This window comes from Aptenodytes patagonicus, chromosome 13 (genome assembly GCF_965638725.1).
Source record: "Aptenodytes patagonicus chromosome 13, bAptPat1.pri.cur, whole genome shotgun sequence".
Taxonomy (NCBI): Eukaryota; Metazoa; Chordata; class Aves; order Sphenisciformes; family Spheniscidae; genus Aptenodytes; species Aptenodytes patagonicus.
In genome coordinates, this window is record NC_134961.1 from 16067347 (window position 1) to 16091722 (window position 24376).

The 24376-nt window shown below is 38.8% G+C and overlaps 2 protein-coding genes across 5 annotated transcripts; one reads left to right on the top strand and one right to left on the bottom strand.

Moving 5' to 3' along the window:
- The first annotated feature begins 950 nt into the window (after positions 1-950).
- On the top strand, positions 951-12875 carry BFAR (bifunctional apoptosis regulator). Of its 4 annotated transcripts, none has more exons than XM_076350869.1 (9): positions 956-1037; positions 1536-1616; positions 2583-2913; positions 3754-3955; positions 4305-4474; positions 5127-5271; positions 5521-5691; positions 7357-7559; positions 8459-12875. In XM_076350869.1, the coding sequence occupies exons 3-9, from the start codon at positions 2648-2650 to the stop codon at positions 8649-8651; spliced, it is 1350 nt and encodes a 449-aa protein (XP_076206984.1). In that variant the 5' UTR covers positions 956-1037; positions 1536-1616; positions 2583-2647; the 3' UTR covers positions 8652-12875. The 4 variants fall into 4 exon arrangements, with proteins under 4 accessions (XP_076206987.1, XP_076206984.1, XP_076206985.1 ...); XM_076350870.1 differs by lacking the exon at positions 956-1037 and adding an exon at positions 1255-1368; XM_076350872.1 differs by lacking the exon at positions 1536-1616 and having other exon boundaries at positions 951-1037.
- On the bottom strand, positions 10263-22945 carry PLA2G10 (phospholipase A2 group X). The gene is made up of 4 exons (XM_076350873.1): positions 22702-22945; positions 16360-16525; positions 13478-13584; positions 10263-10897 (listed from the first exon to the last, which is right to left on the bottom strand). Exons 1-4 carry the CDS (start codon positions 22766-22768, stop codon positions 10752-10754), a joined length of 486 nt encoding a protein of 161 aa, XP_076206988.1. The 5' UTR covers positions 22769-22945; the 3' UTR covers positions 10263-10751.
- Between the last annotated feature and the right edge of the window lie 1431 nt (positions 22946-24376).

Here is a 24376-nt window from a genome sequence, read left to right on the forward strand (position 1 = left end):
GTATGTGTCAGCACAGTAGTAATTGTCCTCTGGAGAAATCTGGATAATATGGGAGAGGAAATGATAGACGACTATTTTCTTTATTGAAATAGCCTGGAATAATTAAAAAGTTAATTATTTGGTTTTGGTAACTCAAATGTCATTTGAACTGGACTTGTAGCTTGTATCAAACTGGAACAAGAACAAAATCTTTAAGAAAATGTCACTGTTGCATAGTGAAAAAATACATCTCAACAGTACTTCAAAAAATCACTCAATTTTCTTTGGACTCTAACCAAAATGAAATGCAGTAAGAGAACAGAGACTGATATAAATAATTGTGAATGTGTGTATATATAGATATACTCTCATGTGGCAAAAATAGTCTCTGTGTGAACCAACCTGGTGCAGTATGTGTTAGCATTGCAAACTAGCATCTAAAAGTCTAATTTACTTCTGAGATTAGACCTCTAGATCTTAACTTGTAAAATAAACCTTGAACAAAGTTTCTGTGAAGGAAGATTGCCTGGGTGTGTAGGCACACATTCAGCAAACGTAGCCCAGTTCTCACGAATATGGAAGTGAGTGTATTAAGAAAAATGTGAGTGTGGTAGCGTTCCTGTCCGGTGATTTTAAAAGCTTTGAAACACAACGCTTAAAGATAAAAAAGAAATAGGCTCTGCTTATATAGACTGTATCGATAAGCTTGCTGCTGCTGCTCAGCCGAAGAGGAGACTGTGGCGGTTACCCCTACCAGAGCGCCCCTCTCATTTTGGAGCCTGCCGCAGGACCCGGGGGCGCAGTTTTCCTCCCGCAGTCCCGCGGAGGGGGAGGCCGCTCGGCGCCGAATCTTCCCCCGCCGAAACGATGCTCACCCGCGTTTCCCGTGAGGCTACGGGCGCGGGGCGGTGGAGGGGCCGCGGAAGCCGCGCGGCCCCTCCCAGCCCCCGGCGGAGCAGCGGCGCGGCTCCTAGGGCCGGGCGCGCCCCCGCGGGGCGGCGGCTGTGCGGAAGCGGTGCGGGGAGGCCGCTGTGCGCCGGGACCGTGGCGGCCGGCGGGTGAGTCGGGCGGAGGGCGGCGGGGCAGGGCCCGGCTTCTTGCCTACGGCCGGCGGGGCTGAGGCTGGGCAGGCCGGGCTGCCGCGGAGCCTTCGCCTGTGCTTGCTGCCTGAGGGTGCCTGAACGGTGGCGTTTCGCTGGGTTCCCCTCTGCTGCTGGGAGCGTGGGAAGGGGTGGGCTGGTGACGCCTCCGAGGTGGGCCCTGGCTTGCCTGGGGGGGAGGAAACGACCGTCACGTCGCTGCAGGCCCGAACCGTCGGTGCCTCGGTTTTGGTAGCAGCGCAGAGGGGAGGAAGCAGGCTGAAGTTGGAAGGAGGCAGGAGAGAAGCTAGTAAGCTTTCTACTTCTGACCCTTCTCTTACTTGGTGCAGAGACTGAGCGGTGAAATATTTTTGCACCCACAGAAATCCTGTTGCCTTTCTCTTCCAGGAAAACTAGAAGAATGTTCTTGGGTGCAAAACCTTGTTTTTATTTCTCCTCTTGTATGTGATGTTTCAGGTTTGTCTTTTAGAAAGCCAACAATCTTTGCTGGGAAAAGACATGTTTGTAAGCAGTCTGAGGATCCTAGTTGCACTACTGGTTTGTATTTCTGTACTGCTTGTGGGGTTTTTCTTATTCTTTACTAACTTGTATGCTTACCTCTTTGTGCTTGATCTGGATGGAAAGATGGTAACTTAGTAGTAAGCAGGAGCCACATGGTGGAGAGCATAAGCATATTTTGGTTTGTAGTGTCTGAGGAGAAAATTGTACAGTTTTTGATAGCTTCTAACATATTATGACTGATAAGCAAGTGATCTGGATCAGTGTTTTTCTTAAGCAACTAGATACAGCCATCTGAAGGAATATAGTAGGAACATCAAGCAAATAGGTTTATATTTTTGGTAAGCGTGGAACAATCTTAAACTCTTCTCATTTGTGCATTTTCTGAAATACTAGCAAAGAGTAATTACCAATAAAGTTAATATAGAGTTCAGTCCTCCACTGAGATGGCAAGCAGATCAATCCCTTAACAATTCTGAAACATACGACTTTGTGGATCGAATTTTTTGTTTTTTTTTTAAACATTGCCCAGCAATATCTAGCATTGACCTTTGTTAGTAATGCTTGGAAAGAATAGTGGTGGAGTAAATTAGATCATTACGTTATACTGGTGTTTTATTTTTGTATTCTCTGATGGTATTTTCTAATGATACTTCTTTTGATTGGTGTCTTTTACTAAAACCTTGATTAAAGGCACTGTCAAAAGTCATCTGAATCATAGTGAGGTTTTTTGTTTCACTTTCATGTGTTATGTAACACAGGAAAAGAAAATAATAGATTGAGCCCAGCTGTTTACATCTAGAGTATGGTTTTGGTTGTAGTTTGCAATGAATATGTTGTTGAAAAAGTAGAAGATCATGTTTCATTTTGAGGAGAGTTAAGTTAGTTAAAAAGTTTAAAACCATCAGAGCAACAAAAGAATTACAGTGATAAATTATACTGCTTGCAATTCTAAACTTCTATAGTAACTTTTTTCTTAATGAGGTTTATCTTGTTGCTTTGCAGAAGTAATGCCTTACCTGGTTTGAAGATCTAAGAGAGCTTTCGGTTTGCATAAGGCTTAAAAAAAAATGGAAGAAGATGAGACTTTACAAGGTGAAACCGAGAGAGCAAAAGTTGAAACACATGCTACTCCTGAGAGCAGTCGGCGGATATCAGTTAGTGAGTTCCTTTGCCACTGCTGTTACGACATTCTGGTCAATCCCACCACCCTTAACTGTGGGCATAGTTTCTGTAGACACTGCCTAGCTTTGTGGTGGGTATCGTCCAAGAAGAGTGAATGCCCCGAATGCAGAGAAAAATGGGAAGGATTCCCCAAAGTCAACATCCTCCTCAGGTGAGTGTACTATGTCATTTTTGGATTTCTAAAACCACTGAAATTAGTTGTCTGGTTTCTTGAGTTTGCTGCAGCTTTTCATAGTTTATTGGTAATCTGAACTGTCGCAAGGATGTTTAAATCCTGAAGTCTTTCATGTTCTGCCCTTGTACTGAACTGTTCAATCACATTTTTCTGCATGGAACTAAGGGGTGGTTTGGTTGGCTTTGTTTTGGGTTTTGGTTCTCCCCCCCCCCTTCTGAATTTTTTTGGGGATGGAGAGGAGGGATCCTTTTTTAGTTTTGAGACACTTGCATCTTTTAATACAGCTGATTGTTTCCTAATAATTCTAAGTTAGAATGATCTTTGATAATTGTGTAATTATTTCCGTAATAGGAATTATTTATAGGAAGAAATGTGATCTTACTGCAGAACAAAGCTAGAAATATCAATTTGCTGTCTTGAATTACCTACAAGTTCTTGTGTTAATAATACTTTATCTTAGGTTAATAATATTTTAATAAATAGATGGTAGGATTGATGGTAGGCTTTTATGTTGTCTTTTGCTTAGCATTTTTGAATAATCAAGGCTTGCCAGTAGCACACACAATTTTAGTTTTATATAAGAAATAAGGCTTTTTTTTTAATGTGATATTTTAACTTCCTCTATCTTTAGAAGCTAAGGAAAATGTTGTTTGGAAGTAATTGATTTAAGTTTAACTTTACTAAGTATTAATAACTAATGTTTTCTTGTTTTCAAAGATGACAGTCTTTAGTAGAGGCTGGAAACAAAAATCGGTCCCTTTTCTGAATGTTAAGCCTCAACGGTTATAGTACAATGACAAATATTTTTCCCATTAGGGATGTTATTGAAAAGCTATTTTCTGATGCCATTGAACAAAGAAAAGAAGATATTCAGCAAAACAGTGATGTAGCACGCAGCTTAGCAACCTTCCAAAAATATGGGAATGACCAGATCCCTACAGTTCCGAACACAGGAGGAATAAATCCTCGAGGAGGAGGGTTTTTCTCAGGCGTTCTAACAGCTTTAACTTGCGTAGCAGTAAGTTTCATCTGGTTGGTTTTCCATATTTACTTCATTAAGCATGCAATCAAATATACTTAAATTACATGCACATAAAAATATCGCCAGCACAGAAGATACTTGAGCTGAGCGGAGTAAATGAGGTAGCATTGAGAGTTGTCTGTCAGGAACTACAATTGCAATATGCAGCAAACAGAAGTTAGACAAATTGGGTAAAACTTCAAGATACTTTCTTATAACCTGAATATTCTAGGGTCCATAAAATGGAAGATTTTACATGTCAAGCCCCTTAATGTGTGTTTATTTGTATCATTAATGTATTTGCTTTGCAGGTAAATGAACTTTTTTTTTTTAAATCTACCTATAGGTAGTTCTACTTGGATATCACTGGAGTAGCAGAGAATTTGAAGAAGATCTTCTTGTCCACAAGCCTGTTGCTAAATGGACTGCTGAGGAGGTGATACTTTGGCTAGAGCAGCTGGGCCCATGGGCTTCACATTATAAAGAAAGATTTTTATTGGAGAAAGTGAATGGAAGGTGAGAGGCCTAATTGTCAAGAACAGCTATCATTTGGACTGCTGGATAGCTTTCATTAGGGACGGTATATTGTGAAATGACCATACTTCGTTCCATAGATTGTGGGAATATTCTGTTGATGTATAAGAAAAAAATTCAGGGGAAGTTTTAATGTTTGTAGTTGAAAACTTTAGTAGTAGATACTAAGCAAGCTAACTGCAAATTTTCTAAGAACTTTTAAATGCTGACAATGCAGACTGAAATTATACTGAAAGTAGAATTCTACTAATGTATTATCCACCCCTCCCACCTTTTCTTTCTTGTGAAAATATGCATACGCTATATGCATTGTTGCATTCCACCCAAGAACTCTAGGTTTGATTTCAGGAGACCAGACTAGATCTGTGAAGTACTGAAGAACTGTGTTGAATAATAGCCAACAAGCTGATAAATTTGCATGCTGAAAGCAGGCAAGAGAAAACTTGAAAAGAAGGATATTTAAAACCCAGGCTCTGAGATGCAGTTGATTCAGAACACTTGATATGGAATGTAATCCAAAAGGTGATACCTTCTATCAGTAGCTTATTGTTTCAGTATGCAATTGCTAATTTGTTAGTTATATCTTTTTGGTGAAGAGGCACTGCTTACCTTCTGAATTCTTCTGCTTTTGTAGACTCCTCCTAACACTGACAGAGGAGGATTTCACGAAAGAGCCTTACAGTATAGAGAACAGTAACCATAGAAAAGCTATTATGGCGGAACTGGAATGTGTGAAAACTTTAGGCGTTAAACCACCACAGAACCTTTGGGAATATAAGGTAAACTTTGTGTAAAGTATGTCATGTATATTAAATACTTTTAAAATATCTTTAAAAGAAAATTCTCTTACAGCCAGGAGCAGTGTTAAGGTAGTAGAATTACCCTTGTAAAAACCGCTCAGTTTAATGAACTGTTGTATTTGGAAAATGATCCTTTGAAAAATGATAGTCAGAAGAATCTAAGAACTAGCATGTCCCTTTCATTTTATTTTTTCATTGTTTGAAACTTGATACTTTGATACTTTTCAGGCAGTAAATCCAGGAAAATCACTCTTTCTTCTGTATGCACTGAAGAGTTCTCCAAGACTCAGTTTGTTATACCTATATTTGTTTGATTACGCAGAAGCTTTCCTACCTTTCATCCACACAATTTGCCCTATGCAAGAAGACAAGTATGAAGATACTGTCACAAAACTACTAGTAAGTGTTCAAAATACTAAATACGCTACTTGCTTTAGTTATAAGCTTTTTAAGACTAGCAGCATAAAAACACATGATGTAATTATTCACCGTTTCATCTCTTTACAATACAACTTTAAAAAAAAAGTCCTACAAAGTAAGTGGTTCCTTGATTTTTAGTTTATGTGATCACCAGTGTTGTGACCGTTACCTTTAATAAGATTGATTTAAGACTTTTAAGACTTAAAATCTGTGCAACTGGTTTTTTTGAAGTTCACATGACTATAGAAAGGCTGTTCACTCAAAATACCTGTGTTTTAACAAATGGCATTATAAGGTCTGGCTGTCTGTGATGTTTTATTCTAATCTAATGGAAATTACTGGGTTATAGTTTTATCTACCAGAAAGTATGGAAAAGATAAATTACAGCTTTCAATGTGCGAAAAAACAATTTTTCAACAAAAGAGTTTTGGAGTGTATTGGGTTTGCATGGCAAGGGGGGGGGCCTACAGGGGTGGCTTCTGTGAGGAGCTGCTAGAAGCTTCCCCTGTGTCCGATAGAGCCAATGCCAGCCAGCTCCAAGATGGACCTGCCGCTGGCCAAGGCAGAGCCCATCAGCGACGGTGGTAGCACGGCTGGGATAACGTATTTAAGAAGGGGGGAGGGCAAAAGAAACCTGCACAATTGCAGCTGGAGAGAGGAGTGAGAATGTGTGAGAGAAACAACTCTGCAGACACCAAGGTCAGTGAAGAAGGAGGGGAAGGAGGTGCTCCAGGCACCGGAGCAGAGATTCCCCTGCAGCCCTTGGTGAAGACCATGGTGAGGCAGGCTGTCCCCCTGCAGCCCATGGAGGTCCACGGTGGAGCAGATATCCACCTGCAGCCTGTAGAGGACCCCATGCTGGAGAAGGTGGATGCCTGAAGGAGGCTGTGACCCTGTGGAGAGCCCGTGCTGGAGCAGGCTCCTGGCAGGACCTGTGTACCTGCGTAGAGAGGAGCCCACGCTGGAGCAGGTTTGCTGGCAGGACTTGTGACCCTGTGGGGGACCCACGCTGGAGCAGTCTGTTCCTGAAGGACTGCACCCCGTGGTAAGGACCCACGCTGGAGCAGTTTATGAAGAACTGCAGCCTATGGGAAGGACTCATATTGAAGAAGTTCATGGAGGACTGTCTCCCATGGGAGGGACCCCACGCTGGAGCCGGGGAAGAGTATGAGGAGTCCTTCCCCTGAGGAGGAAGGAGCAGCAGAGACAACGTGTGATGAACTGACCGCAACCCCCATTCCCCATCCCCCTGCACCGCTCAGGTCTGGGAGGAGGCAGAGAATTTGGGAGTAAAGTTAAGCCCAGGAAGAAGGGAGGGGTGGGGGGGGAAGGTGTTTTTAAGATTTGGTTTTATTTCTCATTATCCTCCTCTGATTTGATTAGTAATAAATTAAACTAATTTCCCCAAGTCAAGTCTGTTTTGCTCATGACAGTAATTGCTGAGTGATCTCTCCCTGTCCTCATCTCGACCCATGAGCCTTTCATTATATTTTCTCTCCCCTGTCCAGCTGAGGAGGGGAGTGATAGAGCGGCTTTGGTGGGTACCTGGTGTCCAGCTAGGGTCAACCCACCACATGGAAATAAGCCAGTATTGTGTCTGTTTAATAGGAAATTTATTAACAGTCTTTTTATCCTAATTTACAGGACCTTAAAGATCCTTCTTGGAAACAGTGGAGAGAATTCATTGTAAAGTATTTATTTTTGCCATACCAGTTGATAGCTGAATTTGCTTGGGATTGGCTGGATGTGCACTACTGGACATCAAGATTTATAATTGTAAATGCTATGTTACTCTCTGTTCTGGAATTATTCTCCTTTTGGAGGCTCTGGTCAAGAAGAGAATTGAAGTAAGTCTTACTGAGCTCGTTGAAGAGGGTAGGAAGTACATGGCCTTATAAATAGAAATAGCAGTCTTACGATTTCACAGTTGCTCACTGAAATGACAGTGTCTAACCACAACTCTGAGGTTAATAAGAACACGTGAATCTGAATCCGCACATATACTAGCACTAATTCTTGAATATCTTTATTTCTATGAATACTTGAAAGGGTTTCTTATAGCTGGTTTTACTGATCAGATGTAGCAAATGCAGTAATGGTAAAAAGCATGTTCTTCACCATTGGGTATTTACCAATTAACTCCTGCTGTTTATGGTAACTGGTATTAGCTGTCAGCTGAGAACTAAATACATCAGAACTTTGTCATTATATGCTTACAATATAGTTATTAAAGGATGAGTTCTCAGGTTCATAAATAAGTTTAGTTACGCTATTATTTCTGATAGGTGATCAAAATTGCTGTTTTCAGTTACTGCTTAAGCCTTAATTCAAGCATATTAATATTACTTCATAATTGCTGTGATCTTTTATTTATACTTTTTAGAACTTGCATAGGAGAAATCCTTGTTTTGGTGTATAATGGGTTTTCACTTTCTCGGCTAGCAGCTAGGGGGCAGAACATGTTCAAAAGAGAACAGGGTACATGGAAATAATCTATGACAAATCTGGAATTTGACCACTTTAACTTGCTGTGCTTTGTGGTCCGAATAAATTGACTTAATGCTTCCTCATATAAAATCTAGTATTACTGTATTTTAAGAAAGTTTTCTGGAGTACAAAATGATGTTTTACAGGTACCTGAATAAGTGCTAAATAATTTGAGGCTGCAGCACATACTAGCTTTTCTTAGAATGGGTAAAAACAAAATGGAAAGTTTCTCTAAGCCTCTCCCTTTCCTTTTTCACAGGACTATTCCTCACAGAATGTGGAGACATTTCTGGAAAGTCTCAACCCAGGGTCTTTTTGTTGCCATTTTTTGGCCTTTTATTCCTCAGTTTGTCTGCAATTGTTTGTTTTACTGGGCCTTGTACTTTAACCCAATTATAAACATTGATCTTGTTGTTAAAGAAGTAAGGCGTCTGGAGACACAAGTGCAGTGACTGGCATTGGAACTTTTGATCTGTTTAGCTTCTAAAAATGGACATTTGAAATAAGCTTTGCTTTTCTTCTTTATATATGTGGCAGTGAAAGTGGTGGATTATGTTAACTTAAACATACAAAAAAGCCTTAAGGTAAGTTACTCTTAAACCAGCTGATTCCGACTCTTGAGGATGGGCTTTATTATCCAAAAGGAATTTTCTATTGAAAAAAAAAAAATTACATTCCTAATTTAGCCATGTAAAACTTATACAGTCATGTCACGCTATTTTTGATCAAATCAAACTTCTCTATTCTGTCTTGTGCATTCTGGTTATTTTCAAGCCTGCCTTAAAATCGGTGTCTTCTGAACAGCTACAGTGATTTTTTTTTTTTTTTTATTTTTATTTTTTTTAACTTAGGATTTCATGCTAGCAACGTGTTCCTCAACTTAAGTTTGCCAAAGGAAAGCTCTTCCTGGATAGGCTTGATATTGAAAGTACTTCAGTCTTTTCAGTCTGCTTTACATGTAAAGTTGTGGCTGTCATACACAGTCTTGCAGCGGAGTTTGTTCTAAAATTCCCCCTTTTGAAGGCAAAGACTGCTTGAGTTTTCTTGTCTTTTGGAAAATGTGGTGATTGCCATTCAAAATTTTTTTTTCAGATCGGTTAGACTTCATCAATAGCTTCTTTAATGCTCTCCTCTTGAAGTCTGTTGCTAATTCTTAAATTCAGTGTTATCCTTTAAAAGGATTATTTTGCAAAAGTGACCTGACACTTTAATTACGTCTTACTGCAATATAATGTGTGTATCTGGATCTGTGGGCGAATATTGACTGGAAAGTTATTTTGTATAAACAGGATTACCATTTGTTAATGTATAGTTTTTGACTGAAGCAAAAGTAAGATTCCCCCCCCTCCCAAGAGCTTTGTCCCGTTGCATTCTACATTGTTATGAAATTTAAATTTGCCCATGAATATTTTTAAAGATTAAAGATCTGTTTTGAAATCTTCATCCATCCTAAAGAAGTGGTTTGTTTTTTGGGTTTTTTTTTTAAACATTGAAGTACTTGTTATTAGTTTTGACTTGTGTAAACTTGTTCTGTAGCCCTGTAACTTTAAGTAAGTGAGGTGGGTGAAAGTAGACATTAAACACTCCTGGTTCTTAAACTGTTAAAATTAGCAATTATGAAAAAGTGTATTATTCAGCAATTCGTGTTACTGATTTTTCTTCTAAAAGGTTTCAAAAAACTATGAAGTGACCTTAGCTAAAATCATCTTTATATCCTTATGAGGTATGTTCACTTCTGAACTTTGCAAACTTGTGCTGTCCAAGATCAAACACTTATGGAAAAGGCTGTTGGTCCCAGTAACTGCTACTTTTTTCATGTATCTGTGTTGGTGATGGTTTGCATTTGCACTTTTAAATCTGGCTCTGAAGTTTTAAGAATAGAACTTCTCCCTGTGCCTTCAGGAAACTCAAGGTGTGCATAGAGTAAGGAGCTTGAGCCATATCAAGTGAACAACTTCTTAGAAAACTGTATTTAAAAAGTAAATACTAGAAAAAAAGAATTATATTAGGCAATTTTTAATACAGGTAGGACTACTTAAGGTGAATGAGATGCAAAAGTTAAATTAGGCTTCATAGTAAGTGTTTAATATAGATGAGAGGGCTCTTTGTGCTGATGTCACTTCATGCATTTCTTCTGGTCAGTTCAAAGTTAACAAATGTTAAGGTAAATGTTAGTGGAAAAGTTTGATTTGTATCTTACAGCCAGTGGACGGGGGATGAAAAGTTTACAGTGAATGATATTATGAATCTGAAAAATCTGTGAATCATTATAAATGAAATTGATTTTAAGTCAGTTACTCCTTAAGCTGATAAATTCAAATTTCTACTTAGTCAACAAAAGCTTACACGGAACTAATGAACTTGCTTTTAGTCCATGCACTGTAGAAGGTAAATAAGAGGATAAATGTTTACTTTGGCCATTCTGGGGTGAAGAGGCTGAGGTGGCAGGAAGGAGGAGGAAGAAAGGGGAAAATAATTTGTTGTCGCTACTGTGACAAAAAAGTAATTTTAGATTTAAAAACAGAGTTTTCATAAAGACTGATGCTATATATCTAATATCTACACAAAGGCTGAATCTCACCACACATAAAGTCTGGCCACAAAAGGTATTTTGTGTGATAGGGAGCTTTAGAAAAACATTTGGCAGCTTCACGGTCACATTCACATGCCATTTTTTGACATTTGTCTTCTAGTGATTCTGAAAGAAAACACAGTAAGCTTGATGTTAGTCTGAAGTAATTAAAAATACCAAATGGAATACCAAGAATTGCTACCTCACGTTCCATATTTGCCACATAAATGGCTCTTACATTGCAAGTGCAATAGGAACTGTACTGAGCTTTAGTAAGACTTCCAGTTCTTTCGTGTTCTTTAGGCAGAGCTCCATGCTAGGACATCTCAGCAACAGAGAATATACAAGCATGGTTTCGTTTAGTGACAGTTGATAATCAGTGGAACTATCTTGGAAGGTGAAAATACAATAATTGGATAAAGATTTAAATACTCTTCTTCACCTTCTTTAATAAAGGAATGCTGATAACTGATTTCTCTTTAGAGTGGTATGTGACCCTCCCTGCCTGCCGTGTTGCTCTAGTGAAACTTGAGTTTGGGAAGATATTTTCCATTTCACATATGCTTTAATCTACTAAAGCATGTAGCATTAAAATTATATATGTGAAATAAGGGATGCATTGATGTTCCATGTTCAGCTTAAATTGCCCACCTTCCTTCATCAAGGCATTCCGTAAGAAGTTAGGTAAAGTGTGTTTAAGGATGATAAAATCCATGTCTGGCTATATTTGTGTTATAATTGTAGTGTTGTAACTTAACAGATTTCTTGGCATGAACATTTCTTCTTGGCATGAACATTTTCTTCTACAGCAATATATTTTGGTTTTATTGTGCCAACCCAGAAATGTGTGTTTTTTCTCTCTGCAACTGTCTGTAAACTGAAAAATCCTTGATTATATTTTGTCTGAGTATTTAACATTTTGAAAGCTTAGCCGAATCTCTGCTTGAGATTTGTCTAGGAGCAGAACAAGCGTTCAGTTTTGTGAGTAAACTTAAATTCTGCTATGAAGTAGAAGTGTTCTTAATGTATATAAGTTGCTGCTGCAACTAGCTACCCTAAGAACTACTCAATAGCATAAGTAGCATAAACAACATGATAGGATAAAAAAAAAAACCACCTTAACTGAGAAGAACTATTCCTTCTCTTGTTATTGCTCCAAACTTAATCTTCTCCATGGTACGCCAGGGACTTTGTTTCAGCTTTGTTTCCTGATGACATGCCTACTACCTTGGCCAGTATTTTAAAATGTTGTCAGCTTCTGGACTGGAACAGGAGCAGAACCTTTACAGCCAAATGTAGGTGGACTGTAACTTGACGGTTAATCAGGTAGTTTGAGAGCGAAAACGCTTAGTACTTTGGGAGCAGAGGAGGAAATGAGCAAGCAGAGATCCTGCATGAGGTAGACACTTGGGCAAAGTAAAGGTTGAATGAAAAGGAGGAAAGGAAATACTGTAAAAAACTTTCATTTGATTGCAAGTCAGGCAAATTCTAAATTGAGTTACGAAATGAGAGGTTTTTGTGTTTTCTCTGAACGGCCTACTGTGTTGCCTTTAAACTATAGTAGTCAGAAACTTAGACTCGTTGTAAACAAGTTTATATAAAGGTCTGCATTTTTGTGGTGCAAATAATAACCAATTCTCAAGCTGATTTGCATTCTAGGTAGTAGCATAAAATTACATGCAAAGTAACTTTGACCTAGCACCTGATTTAAAAACAAACCAAAACCTAACAACAACAAGAACAAACGCTGCACATTTTGGGGGCTTGTGAGAAGTTACAGTTTCAAAAAGTCTTCAAAGTGTATTGGAAAATATTTGCTAAAACTTCGGGAGTTGTGAACAAATAATGTAAAAGAAATGCCGCTTTTTCCTGTTAAATGTTTTTTGTTTGTTTCTTCGATATCTCTTTGTCCTTCTCTTTTATATTATAGCGTGGCAAGTATATTACATTCATGTTTCGGAGCAATCAAACAAAATTTATCAGGATGAGGTCAGCCATCTGTTGCAACTTGTACACTAATTATGTAAATAATTTCAAATTAACATTTTATGGCTTGTGGACATGTTACTTCCATAAATAAACATACTCATCAAATATTTTATTACCTCAGTGTTTGAAATTGTAAGTTGTAATTGTGAATTCATTCATAAGTTGCAGCCACTAGCAGTGGGCTGTGCAACCGATCAGTCGTAAGTATGCCAAAAACTTGTCCATCATAAACTTATAAATGGTGTGAAATATTTTCTGCTAAGTATAAAAAGGATCCTTTTTAAACAGTTGTAATTTTCTTGCCTTCTGTTTGTAGTTGCTCTCCAGTTGGAGACCTGCAGGGAGTAGCATAATATGGGTTCCTCAACATATGTAAATGCTGAGTAAAAAGAGGGGGGTTTTTGGCAGTGTTTTCTGAAAGGGTAATAGAAGCTTGTAGATCAGAATTTTGTTTGCTTATTTGTGTCAGTATGTGGGGATTAAGAAGAAGAAACTGCATTCAGTTGGTTGGCATAGCTGTGCTTTCTGGAGCGAGCTTGCCTTCACAAAAAAGTCACAAAAGGAAGGATGGTAAAATAAGAATTTTACAGTTAATTAGGAAAATGTCTTTCTATAAAGTCAATGAGACAATCAGTAGAAGTAAAAAAAAAAAAAAAAAAAAAAAAAAAGGAAAGCAAAAAACCCCCCACCAACCAAAAACTAGAACTGTTCACTCACCACAGACAGCAGCATTGTCTTCACATTCCCAGTGGTAACTTTCTATCTTTGGGTGACAACCTGCTTGTTCTGCCTTACCATAGCAGCAGTCATGGTTAAAGCAGCACCTGAGAGTAACAGAAATGGGCTTGCCTTAATTCATCCTGTGGTGATTTATGGTCATATAATCTGGATTTTTTTTATCAGCATGTTTCTACAGGCTGTGAAATAATAAAACAGTCAACATATGGGAATGTGCAAACAGTCACCTGTTCAGGAATCAAAACAAGGTAATTGTTTAATAGATCACCTGGAAAAAATTATTACTGTCTTATGTAACCAATGATGAGGAAAATGTCTGATACCCATTGATCTAGTTGAACTTCCTCATAGATGAAAATAGAAAGAATCTTTAAAGCATTCTCAGTTTGAAACACAATAAATTTTTATGTGGGTATGCCTCCTGCCTAGCCCCTTCTGAGAATAAGATTAAATGCCAGAATAGTCTGTCAGATAATGAATGATGTATTTTTCTGCCAGTTATTGACACTATTGTAACAGTTACTAATAGGGAAGGGACAAGAAGATTTGTTAGGCTGTAGCATACAATCATAAATGTTGTCTTCTAGTGAAGTCCTTAGATGGTGGCAGAAAAGCTAAGAGCAGGTGGAATGTTTGGGAATAAACAGGCATGGGTACTGTTTAATGCTATAATATAACTAAAACTCTTTGCTCAGTATTATGAGAAAATTTGGAAAATTGCCCAAAATGATGATTTCAAATTGTCCCTGTCATAACTGGGACAAAGAATTCATAGACTTTCTATCACACTGTGGAACTGAACAGTACAGGTAAGCATTAATGGCATATTTTAATGCTTAAAAAAATAATTACTCTTCTGATGTAGAGTCATTGCAAGCCCGGAATAGCAAGTAGGGGAGGTGGCGAGGATCTGAAACTAGATAGCTTTTAAGTTTTTGCTGCAAACTAACTATACGCTTTTTTTTTTTTTGACTCAGTGGAAGAACAGGATGTATCCGCAAGCTCTTTGCATTTAGTCATTTGGTTTCCTCCTGGTAGCCTAAAACCATGATATTACAGTGAGCACATGAAGTTTAGATGGTGTTTAGATTGCCTGAGGAATTTGTGTCTGCAATAGAAACAGTTAATGCTGTGAGCTCTCACTTGCAATTACTGTTTTTCCCTGTGCTTGGTAATAATAATTGCTTGGTAATTCCACATGAATCTCCATTTAAAGATCCTGCAGTATGTAACAATTGAACAGCACATGCCCGTGAAGTAGCTCAATACATCCATTTCATGCGTAGAAATAAAAAAAAAAAAAAATTTGACTTCTAGTGAGTCTTTGTAGCAGTACTAAGGTAAATAAACCAGGAAATACGGCTTCTTTTGCCATAGTGCAGTCTATCTTCATGTGTTTACAAACAATTTCAGAATTACTTTAGCCCTCTTTTAAATAAAAATAGATGCTTAAGGATTTTACATTTTATCTTATGAAAGCAATATATGATTGTCTTCATTTGAAAGCTTATTTTTATAAGTGGCAGGCAAACATCTAAATTGCAATAACTATTATTTGAATAATTCCATTACAGACATTCTGACTTCAGATTAAGCATTTCTGTATTTTCACTTGTTTTCAGGCATAATTCTGAATGTAAACAGCCCACAACGTAGCTCAAAACTTTAAGAAATCAAACTTCGTAAGAATGTCTCTACATTCAATTGGTGCAATTCTTGATTCTGTTCAGTTGAGTAAGTACACTCACTTCTGGCTTGTTCTTAACATTCTGTAGCTATTAAAACCCAGACCACAAATAGCTAACCATGTTTTGTGAAGAAGCAGCTTCTTGCTACTGTGGGACTTTTAGAAAGTGGAAAAAATGGCCTACAGTGAAAGACTGGCAAACTGCAGATTCTCCATCATTATCTTTAGGTATACAGATGACCAGAACTAATAATAGTCACTCCTTTTTGTATGTGTTCCCAGTCATTAAAGTAGCAACTACATTCTACAAAGTTGTCTTTAAAATAACAGATTACACATCCAAAAACTTTAAATATGTAGGCAAAGATTCTAAAAGTTTTAGGTCTAATCACGACTACAATCTTTATGCAGAAAAAAAAATCAGATTTGAACTTTCCATATATTTTACCCTAAATGTGAGTATTGGACATTTGTTTTCCTTTTAATTTACAGTATATCTGTCTGATACGTCAGAACTTGAGATGTCAGATACGGTGGGGAAATGCATCATTATAATGATAAACTTGAAAATATAAAACCTTTATTTAACTAACCAGAAAATCATCTTCCTGTCAGCTAATGTTCAATTATAAATTAAATTGATGGTAGTCAATATGCTGAGACTTAGTAATGAATACAAAGGTCTGTTTTAGAATTATTTTAGTAATAATTCATAATTCCTTTTATTCAAAAGTTATTTTTCAACAGGTTGAATTTTGCATAATTCTCTATTATTTTGAATACTAATAAAATGGGATGGATGGCAGTAGAATCAAAATACCTTTCAACTGCGATTTTTTTTTTTTTTTTTAATTATTATTATTTTTATAGATAGCTTGAATGTTTGCGCTTTCAAGCTTCTCCAAGAAGACTTTAGTTCTTCAGCTCTTGGCCAAACAGCAACAGCAAAGAAACTCAATTGTACTGTGAATTCAATACTAATGCAATGAGAGTTTGAGTTAAAGGCAAGTAAGATTCACGTAGATCTACAGTAACACAATTTTAATGCTTCAGAGTTTCTTGGCAGTCAGTACCCTCACTGATGTTAAATAGGCCTAATTCATATTTTAGTCTTTTTACTCTGTCATCTGCATACATTCAGCACTCAATTACTCAGATAAATAGTTACTTTTACCAGTCTACTCTGTCCTTGGGCCATCCTCTTCCTCCCAGACCACAGTAGCATCCATAACGTAGGTAGGCAAAAGGAGATCGTCCTGTAGTACATCTAATGGCTCCAGCTAATTCAAGAATTCCTCTTCGATTTCTAAAATGGGCTTCCCCAAAAGTGCCTTTATAAACTGTGGAAGAAAAACTCTTTAATTGAATCAAACATGCAGATATAAAACTGTTTTTACTTTTTTTAACTTTGATAATGAATGTCAGTACTTGAAAATAATAGGGGTTTTTTTGACACTTTGGGCCACGCTGCTTGACCCAGTCCCTTTCTACCCCAATCTACAGTGAGCAGAATACTGAACAACACTCTGAATAGCTGCAGTGGTTTCCTCCCATCAAGGCAGCATACAATGGCAGACTTCAGTCATTTCCAGTCTTAAAACTGGCAAGGGCTAGCGTGTGTTCTGCGGTCTAGGTCCACTAACTGCTAAGATTAGATGCCCTGAGTATTGCAGTATTTTCTCCTTATCATAACATGCAATTTTGCCTATGTTGTTATTTTGTAGAATATAATGCTTTACATTTGAACAAATATGTCCTCTGTGATGGGGTTCTGTTTTTCCTCATTTTTAGACAAAGCAGCCAAATAACTGGGCGGGGGGGGGGGTGTAGAGCAGGGAAATGGGCCGGTGGGTGTAGAGCAGGGAAGTGGGCGGGTGCTTGGAGTCATTTCCAGGGAAATTAGAAGGGTTGCTTATTTTTTTCTGTTTCATTTTGTTTGGGTTTTGTTGTTCTTGTTTAAGAGATTCTCACCATTATTTCTCCAGAACAAGACTGTATTTAGGAACTTTATTAACTATCCTGTGTCAGTACTAAAGCAGTAGGTCCAGGGCAGCAGGTAAATGTTGAGACAGCAGATGACTTTTTTTAGGGCTTCATGTCATCCTTCAGGTTGAGCTAATGCATCGAAGACCCTGAATGGTAATAGGCAGCATTTCCTTGCAGTACAGGCTCCGAGGTATTTGCAGCAATTTTTTAGAAGTTGGATGAGTACAAAACAAATTAGTGGAAGGCTGCTGGTTAGAGTTGTCTTACTAATTAAACTAATTGTTTATTTTGGTATAAGAACAGTTTATAAACCTTAACTCCCAGTACTGGACACAGATTGGGAAAGATAATAAGCTTCAGTAACTGATAATCTCTGTAGGAGAGACAGCAGAAAAATATTTAGACTTTGTCATTGGAGGCTTTGATATTTATTTTCCTAAAGAATAACTATATGATTATACAGTTTGTATATAATATGTATAATCATATAATCTATTATAATAGACTAATAGACTATTATAATAGATTATATGATTAACTATAATCAGTTAATGGAAGATCTGCCAGAAAAATACTGTTCCCAGCACAAGTTGAGTAACTTGAAACGTGTGGGATGCTGGTGACCTCCAGCACTTGTAATTTCATGAAACAAAGGGATTTAAACACCTCATGAAATCACCTCACTAAGAAATACAATTGGTTTGTATGTGAGAATGGTAAAAAAAGTTTTAGAAAGAATGTTTGTAGCTAATCCTTACTTACGAAAATAGCTAGGCTTCCTAAGACAATATTTAGTACTTCTCTGACTGGCGACTACTCCCAGATCTTGTTCCCTCCTGCTTTGTGGGCACGTGATCTAGGGAGAGGAGAGGATGTTGAAACAAGAGTGCTTAAACTTGCATATGCATCTTTGGCCATCGATTAAAAGCAATCGCATCTTGAGGAGTTAAAAAAAAGCTTCCTTAGCTATGTAGTCGGAGTTTCATTTTAAAACTGTTTAATTGGCACTAAAACGTTCTTGCTAAGATAATGAATAGTATCTGTTGTGTCATGGTTCCCATTCCAGGATATTATCTGCTGTTCAGTAATATAGGCTTTCTGGTAAAAAGATCCTCTCACGCTTTCCCAAAGGGTCCATAAGGTGTACTGGGTGGACTCTTTGGAACCTGTAGTTCTAGGTGTCAAAACAACAGTCACGTTGTGGAACTGACACGTGACCATCTCCCATTCGGTTGCAGCTCTGAATATATGTTTCAGCTCTGGGTAGCAGAAGCATCCATTTGAGTATAACCAGCTTCTTATCTTTATGAAGTGTTGAAAGTGTTATCTTCACTGTCAGTACAGGTTCAGTAAATTCCCAGCTGAAAAAAAACTGCAATAAGGCTGCAGCATTACAAATGACAACTGCTTACACTCTTAAATGTTTAGTGAGATTTGGCTAGACTCTTATAGCTAGCCAGTAATGTCTGAAGGAACCACGTTAGTGGTTAATGGCAAAGCTGGGTTTGCTCTGCATGGTGTTAGTGATTCTGAAGAAATTCCTGAAGAATTTTTACATTGTGTCTCAGTTCCTGGCAACTGGGGAAGGATGGTGTAGGAGAGCACAAGGCAGGAAGAGGAAACTAAGAATTTCCAAGTCATATTCCTGGCTGCATCAGAGAATTGTTTTCTAATTTTGGACAAATCCCAGTCCCTTGATTTAAATCCATGTAAAGTAGAAGAGATGAACTGTCTATTCCTGGAGGAGCTCAGGTATAAATCTTTAAAATGTGCCATGTAAGTTAAAGAAAATGATGTGAACTTTTTATCCTTGCAGTTTATTTGTGTTACAGCATCTGGACATCCAGGTATAAACCAAGACTGCATTGTACGGTAGATACTCTGAACATGACCGAAGGAAAAGTCTCTGTCCCAACAGCTTTGTAACCCGAGTTTAATAAAAGTGACGAAAGACCATCCTAGAACGCATAGAACTATGGAAACAATGAGTATCAGTATGATGATGGCAACGTTAGTGTATTGGCAATGTTAGTGTATTAGTAACATAATGAAATTTCCAAAGTATTTTATCAGAACTTCTGTGGAATACAGAGAGCGAAGTGACATTCTGCGTATTTCCAAATGTTTCATGATTAAGGTATGTTTTTAAAATCTGTGTGATTTTGTTTGTTTTTATGAAGACTTCGCATTTACCTTTATGGACAAGAGTATTCCTATAGGTTTGATTATGCATTCCTGAAAGAGTAGTGTCGTCCCTCTATGTCTAGTCTATCTTTTGTTTTTGTCATGCAGATTGTGTGCAGCTCTGTCAAACACAATATTGCAGGGGGGGGAAAGGGAGGGAACCAGATTGCATTTATTTTGATTTCATTGCTTTATAATGTGTATGAAAAAATCAAAACCACATTGTTTTGATATCTAGAGGTCACAGGAAATAAGTACAACTAAGTGTACAAAAATAATTTACAGTTAGAGAATTTGAGTCTAGTCTTGTTACAGTTTTTAATATTCTGTAATATTTAATTCCAGTGTTTATTGCATAATAGGAATTGGAACTTTGTTGAAGTTTCAACTGCTCTCATTCCTGAAAGAAAACTTTAAAGACAGATATTTGGGAGAGGAAAAAAAAAACTTAGAGATTAGTCTATCAGCAAACTCAGATTTAACTGGATGTGATGTAGCTGCTTTAAAAGTAAAGGTTGAAGGGAAACCCAAACCATACCAATCCTAAGGCTACTTTAGGCACCATAAAATAGCAGATGGGGAAAGAAAAACCCCCAAACAAATCTATGCAGTTTTCTTTGGGATTGTAATGAATAAGCCAGAGAGATGGGGTGACTTTCTGAAGACTGAAATTAAGTAAACACTAAAGACAGCCTGAGAGAAAGTAACAGTAAGTAATCACAGTATATTTGTGTTGTGCTTGTAACTGCTGTTGTCCAAATCAGAGCCCTGCCATGTTTGGAGAGTTTGAACTTCACCATACTGTCTTGGTTTGTTGCCTGTATAAACTCTTGAGAGTTCAGACTGTGCTAAATGCTGTACATTATTATGTCTTTGCAAGATGTTTTCCACTATAGCTTCCTACTCTCCTTTTTCCTAGTTTTCTGAATAGCTTACAATAGTATTTAAAAATCCAGTCCCTTAAATTTCCATATGCATAGAGGGGAAGAAAAACATTTTAGAAACACATGAATTTTTTGTGAAAGGTCATGTTTTCCATAACATTTTACTCTTTGCAATGGGCACAATGCAAACATAGTAATTATTTTTGCAGGTATATCTTTTTTTTAGAGATGCACAGCTTTGCATAATTATGATACATAACTACATTAATCATTAGCATCTAATACAGTCTGTGATGTTTTGTGGATTTTAAAAGAAATTTTAAGCTGTTCTTTCAAAGACTGAGGCTACAGAAACATCTTTGATGTTAAACGTGTAAGATTTCCTATAGTGATATTTCCTTTGTACAGTCATAGGACTCCAGTAGTTCAGAACTTGAAACTTGGGAATAAGTAGACTAGAATTCTGATGCATCTCCAAGACCTTTCCAGAAGTGGAAGCCTTTGAACTGTATGCACTATGGAAACTTCTTTTTCCTTAGATTTTTTCCTCTTGTTTCATAAGCCATCAGGAATGGCCTTTTTTGCCTCATCTTGTTGCCCAGACTACTGACGTGCAATCACCACAAACTGTGGTCACATGTAAATTTTTTAAAAGGATAAATTTGCCTGTTTTGATACTGTGGACCAAGCATTGAGAAACAGGTAAATTGCATTTCCCTTCCTCCTCACTGCCTACGGAAGGGTGACTGTGATGCCTGACTCAGAGCTATCGGAGCGAAGCCAGGCTCCCTGTAACGATCACTATAGGCTGGCAGAAGCAGTGAAACAGTGTTTCATACTTTTCTTAATGTTCTTGCTGAGGTTTATGCCGTGAAAAGGATGAAGTCTGGAGGATGATCAAAATGCAGAAGGAATAATAGGGGCATGCTGAGGTCAGGAAGTAGAATTGGGGCAGTGAGCTTGGTGGGACCTTAAGTTGGCCCCATTATGCAAGCACCTTACCTTATGGTCTTTAATCATGCGATTGCCTTTTTTCCCACCCCCAGACCCTGCTTCATTCTGTGCACAGAATCTGTTGTAAGAATGAATTGAGGCTCTTGTCCTTAGGATCCTTCTATTTGCAAGATTTGGTTTGCAAGCTGTGTAGGAATGTATAAAAAAAAAAAAGTGCAAGAAGACAAAAGAGAATCTCTTAATTAAGGCAGCTGAATGCTATTCTGGAAAACTGGATTTTATCCTTACAGCTGTCACTAAGGTTCAGCATGAAGCTAGTTTAATCACTTTAAAAACAATGCCTATTGACGTTTACTAATAGTATGCTCCCAGCCTGCTGAGTATCCTGGGGTTGGAGTACTGAACTACTGCAATACTCAGTGAGAGCCAGGCTTTGAGTAGTTGAAGTTGCACATAATTTTAAGTAGTCATAGGTAAAATTGGGTTCTAATGTGTCACCGCGGGAACCTAAAATTAGTGGATGCTTTTTCTGTGTCAGCCCACCTACCTATCTGAAAAAGAGGGATGATAATATAGTTTCACAGAAGTGTGAAAGAAGTAAGTACATTCAGATACTATACTGATGAATACCTCAGAAAACCTATGAGGAAATCGACTGTAAATTATTACAACTGGTCTTTAATACTGCTTAATAAATAGGACATAGGAGACAAAAAAAATAATTAAATACTTGCAAAGTGAGTAGTCGGCTATGCTCAGGTATGAGGCAGGGGTCCTTTAATTACATTCTCACATCATAACTTATTCATAAAGACTGACTCATTCTTTCAGAATAACCCAGTTATGGTTTTGTAGGCAATCTCCGTTCCAGCAGTTCCTAGCCTTTGAACTGCTTTGTAACTTAAGTGCTCTGAGATAGCGCGCTCTAATACCCATGAGAAGAGTGTGGGTAAATGTATCGGCTTTGTAGAAAGATTATTATTTCACATGCAATCTGCAGCCCGATTTTTAAATACTGAACTTTTTAACACACTTGCACATTACTGAAGAACTTTCAAAAGGTAATGTGAGACCCTCCGGCAACACTCCCATGTTGCACATGAAGTTGATAAACGGATGGGCTGTCGGTGCAGCTACAGCCTACAGCTGTTGGCCGGCATCTCGGTATTTTCCGTTTGGGCGAGTTACACCCAAGTTACTCCCAAGCGCGTTAGACCATCTTTCGAAGTGTGAAGGTGTGCACTTGCCATGATCGTTTCCCCTAACGCCCTTTCCTCTCGCCCCTCCGCCTCCCCTTCCCCACACGCGACCGAGCCCCATCCCTCAGGGTACGGAGCGCCCGGAGAAGGGCGAGCGCGTCCGGCAGGCGCGGCCCGGGGAGGCGCTGCTGGACGGGAGCGCTCCCCGCCAGGAAGGACCGGCTGCCCCGCGCACCGCTCCTCCGGCGCCGGGGCCCCCGCCTGCCCCCGGCTGAGCCCCGGCACCGGGCCCGCAGCGGCTCTACTCACCGGCCGCGAGCAGCAGCAGCAGCAGCAGGGGCGGCCGCAGGGGCAGCGCCGGGCTGCGGGGTCCCATGGGCAGCGCGGCGGGCGGGTCTGCGCAGCTCCGGGGGCAGGCAGGGATGCGGGCTCCTGGCAGAAGTGCCTTGCTCCGGGAGCGGAGCGTGTAGGTGTGAGCCGGAGCAGTTGCGTGCCGGCTATAAAAGGCTGCTTTCTGCCCCGAATCAGGTCTCCCGGAGCCAGAGCTGAAGACCATGCTGCGCTGTCCATCTGGCCAGAAGGGAGGAGCTGCCACTGGAAGACTTGGGGAGAGCTGGGACCTGTCACTCGGGCAGCGAAGCGCCGTGCAGACACAGGGGGAACCCTGTAGTCAGGTTGTCTGCTGGCCTCTGATGAGGGGGGCCTCCACTCTGCTCCTCCAGGACTTTCCTGCTCTGGTAGCTATAATTTCTCTTTGAATTACAGCACTTCCTAGATAATTCAATCTAGATCTGAAGCATTAAGATGGCAGTAAACTGTGTTGTAAATTATTCTAGTGGTTAATTATAACCAGTGCTGAATATATGCACTGTACCTGTAGTCTGAATTTGCCAAACTTCATCCCCGCATTGTTACTTTTCTTGGGGGACTAAAGAACAACCAACTCCTAAACTGGTTATGGATATTTGTAGCTTGATCAAATTAACTTTTTAACCTTCCCTCAACCAAAATAGAGTCTTATACTGAGTATTTTTTTGTACATTGTGTCATCTTTGAATATTTTTCCATTCCCTTTTCAACTCTTGTATTATTTTGTAAAACCTGCAACTAGATGCCATATTGGAATCACAGTTTCATTGCCCCTCTCAACAGACAGACAGTACCGCTTGCTTTTATGTGATTTTTTTTCCTTGCTCATACATTCCAAATATTTCATCAGACCTTTTATTACTGCACTGAAACCAGTGCATTTCCTGTCAGTTGTTCAAGTAACCAGGACCCCTGAAATTTTGGGTATTTATTTTTTTGTGTGTTTTGTTTTGTTGTTCTTTTTTTTTTTTGGCATTATTATATTCCAGGATATGCCCCCATTGGATCCCATTGAGGCCTACGCTGCTAGGATACGGAAGGAGAGAGAAAGGTTTTTTACAGAACTTACCAATAACTTGTTCTTGGTCATGTCATCTTACTACTGGAGAGCAGCTGGTAGGTTTTTTGTAGTGAATGGTATTTTCATCAAAGAAATAAAATGTTTTTTCATGTGCATACTGAAGGATAATTCTACTTTTGCATTAAAATGCTCTGATTTTTGTGTTACATCATCCTTCTTTAATCAGAAGTAGAAAATCGTATGTGGTCTGATTCCAAAAGACAAAAAGCATGCACAGACAGATCAGATTTGTTTTTGTTATGCTCTCATTAATCCACGCTCTATGAAATGTTTGTGTTGGCACTGAAGTTAGGGTAGCGTGGGATAAATGTGGAAGCACATCAGTTTAAGGTAGGATATTGATATGCCTTTGTACACCTGACAGCCTTTGTGCAACTACATGCAGAACACCAGAAATGGTATGTTAGCCCAGTCAAAACTGCACGGTGCTTGAACAAGCAGAAGGGATCACGGTATGAATTTGACAAACCAGAAGAAAGCAGGGTTTCCAGCTCGAGAGCTTGTATTCTGCAAAGGGATGGAAGTTGTTGGAGG

Bases quoted from the DNA above. Each gene is read 5' to 3' on its own strand.
- PLA2G10 (XM_076350873.1), bottom strand. From the start codon at position 22,768: ATGGGACCCCGCAGCCCGGCGCTGCCCCTGCGGCCGCCCCTGCTGCTG. The intron at 16,526-22,701 runs GTGAGTAGAGCC...TTTCTTCCACAG, and splicing joins GCTGCTGCTGCTCGCGGCCG to TTTATAAAGGCACTTTTGGG. The intron at 10,898-13,477 runs GTGAGTGAACAG...GTTTTCTTTCAG, and splicing joins AGACAATGCTGCTGTCTGTG to AATCACTAGAAGACAAATGT.
- BFAR (XM_076350872.1), top strand. From the start codon at position 2,648: ATGGAAGAAGATGAGACTTTACAAGGTGAAACCGAGAGAGCAAAAGTT. The intron at 2,914-3,753 runs GTGAGTGTACTA...TTTTCCCATTAG, and splicing joins AAAGTCAACATCCTCCTCAG to GGATGTTATTGAAAAGCTAT. The intron at 5,272-5,520 runs GTAAACTTTGTG...GATACTTTTCAG, and splicing joins AGAACCTTTGGGAATATAAG to GCAGTAAATCCAGGAAAATC.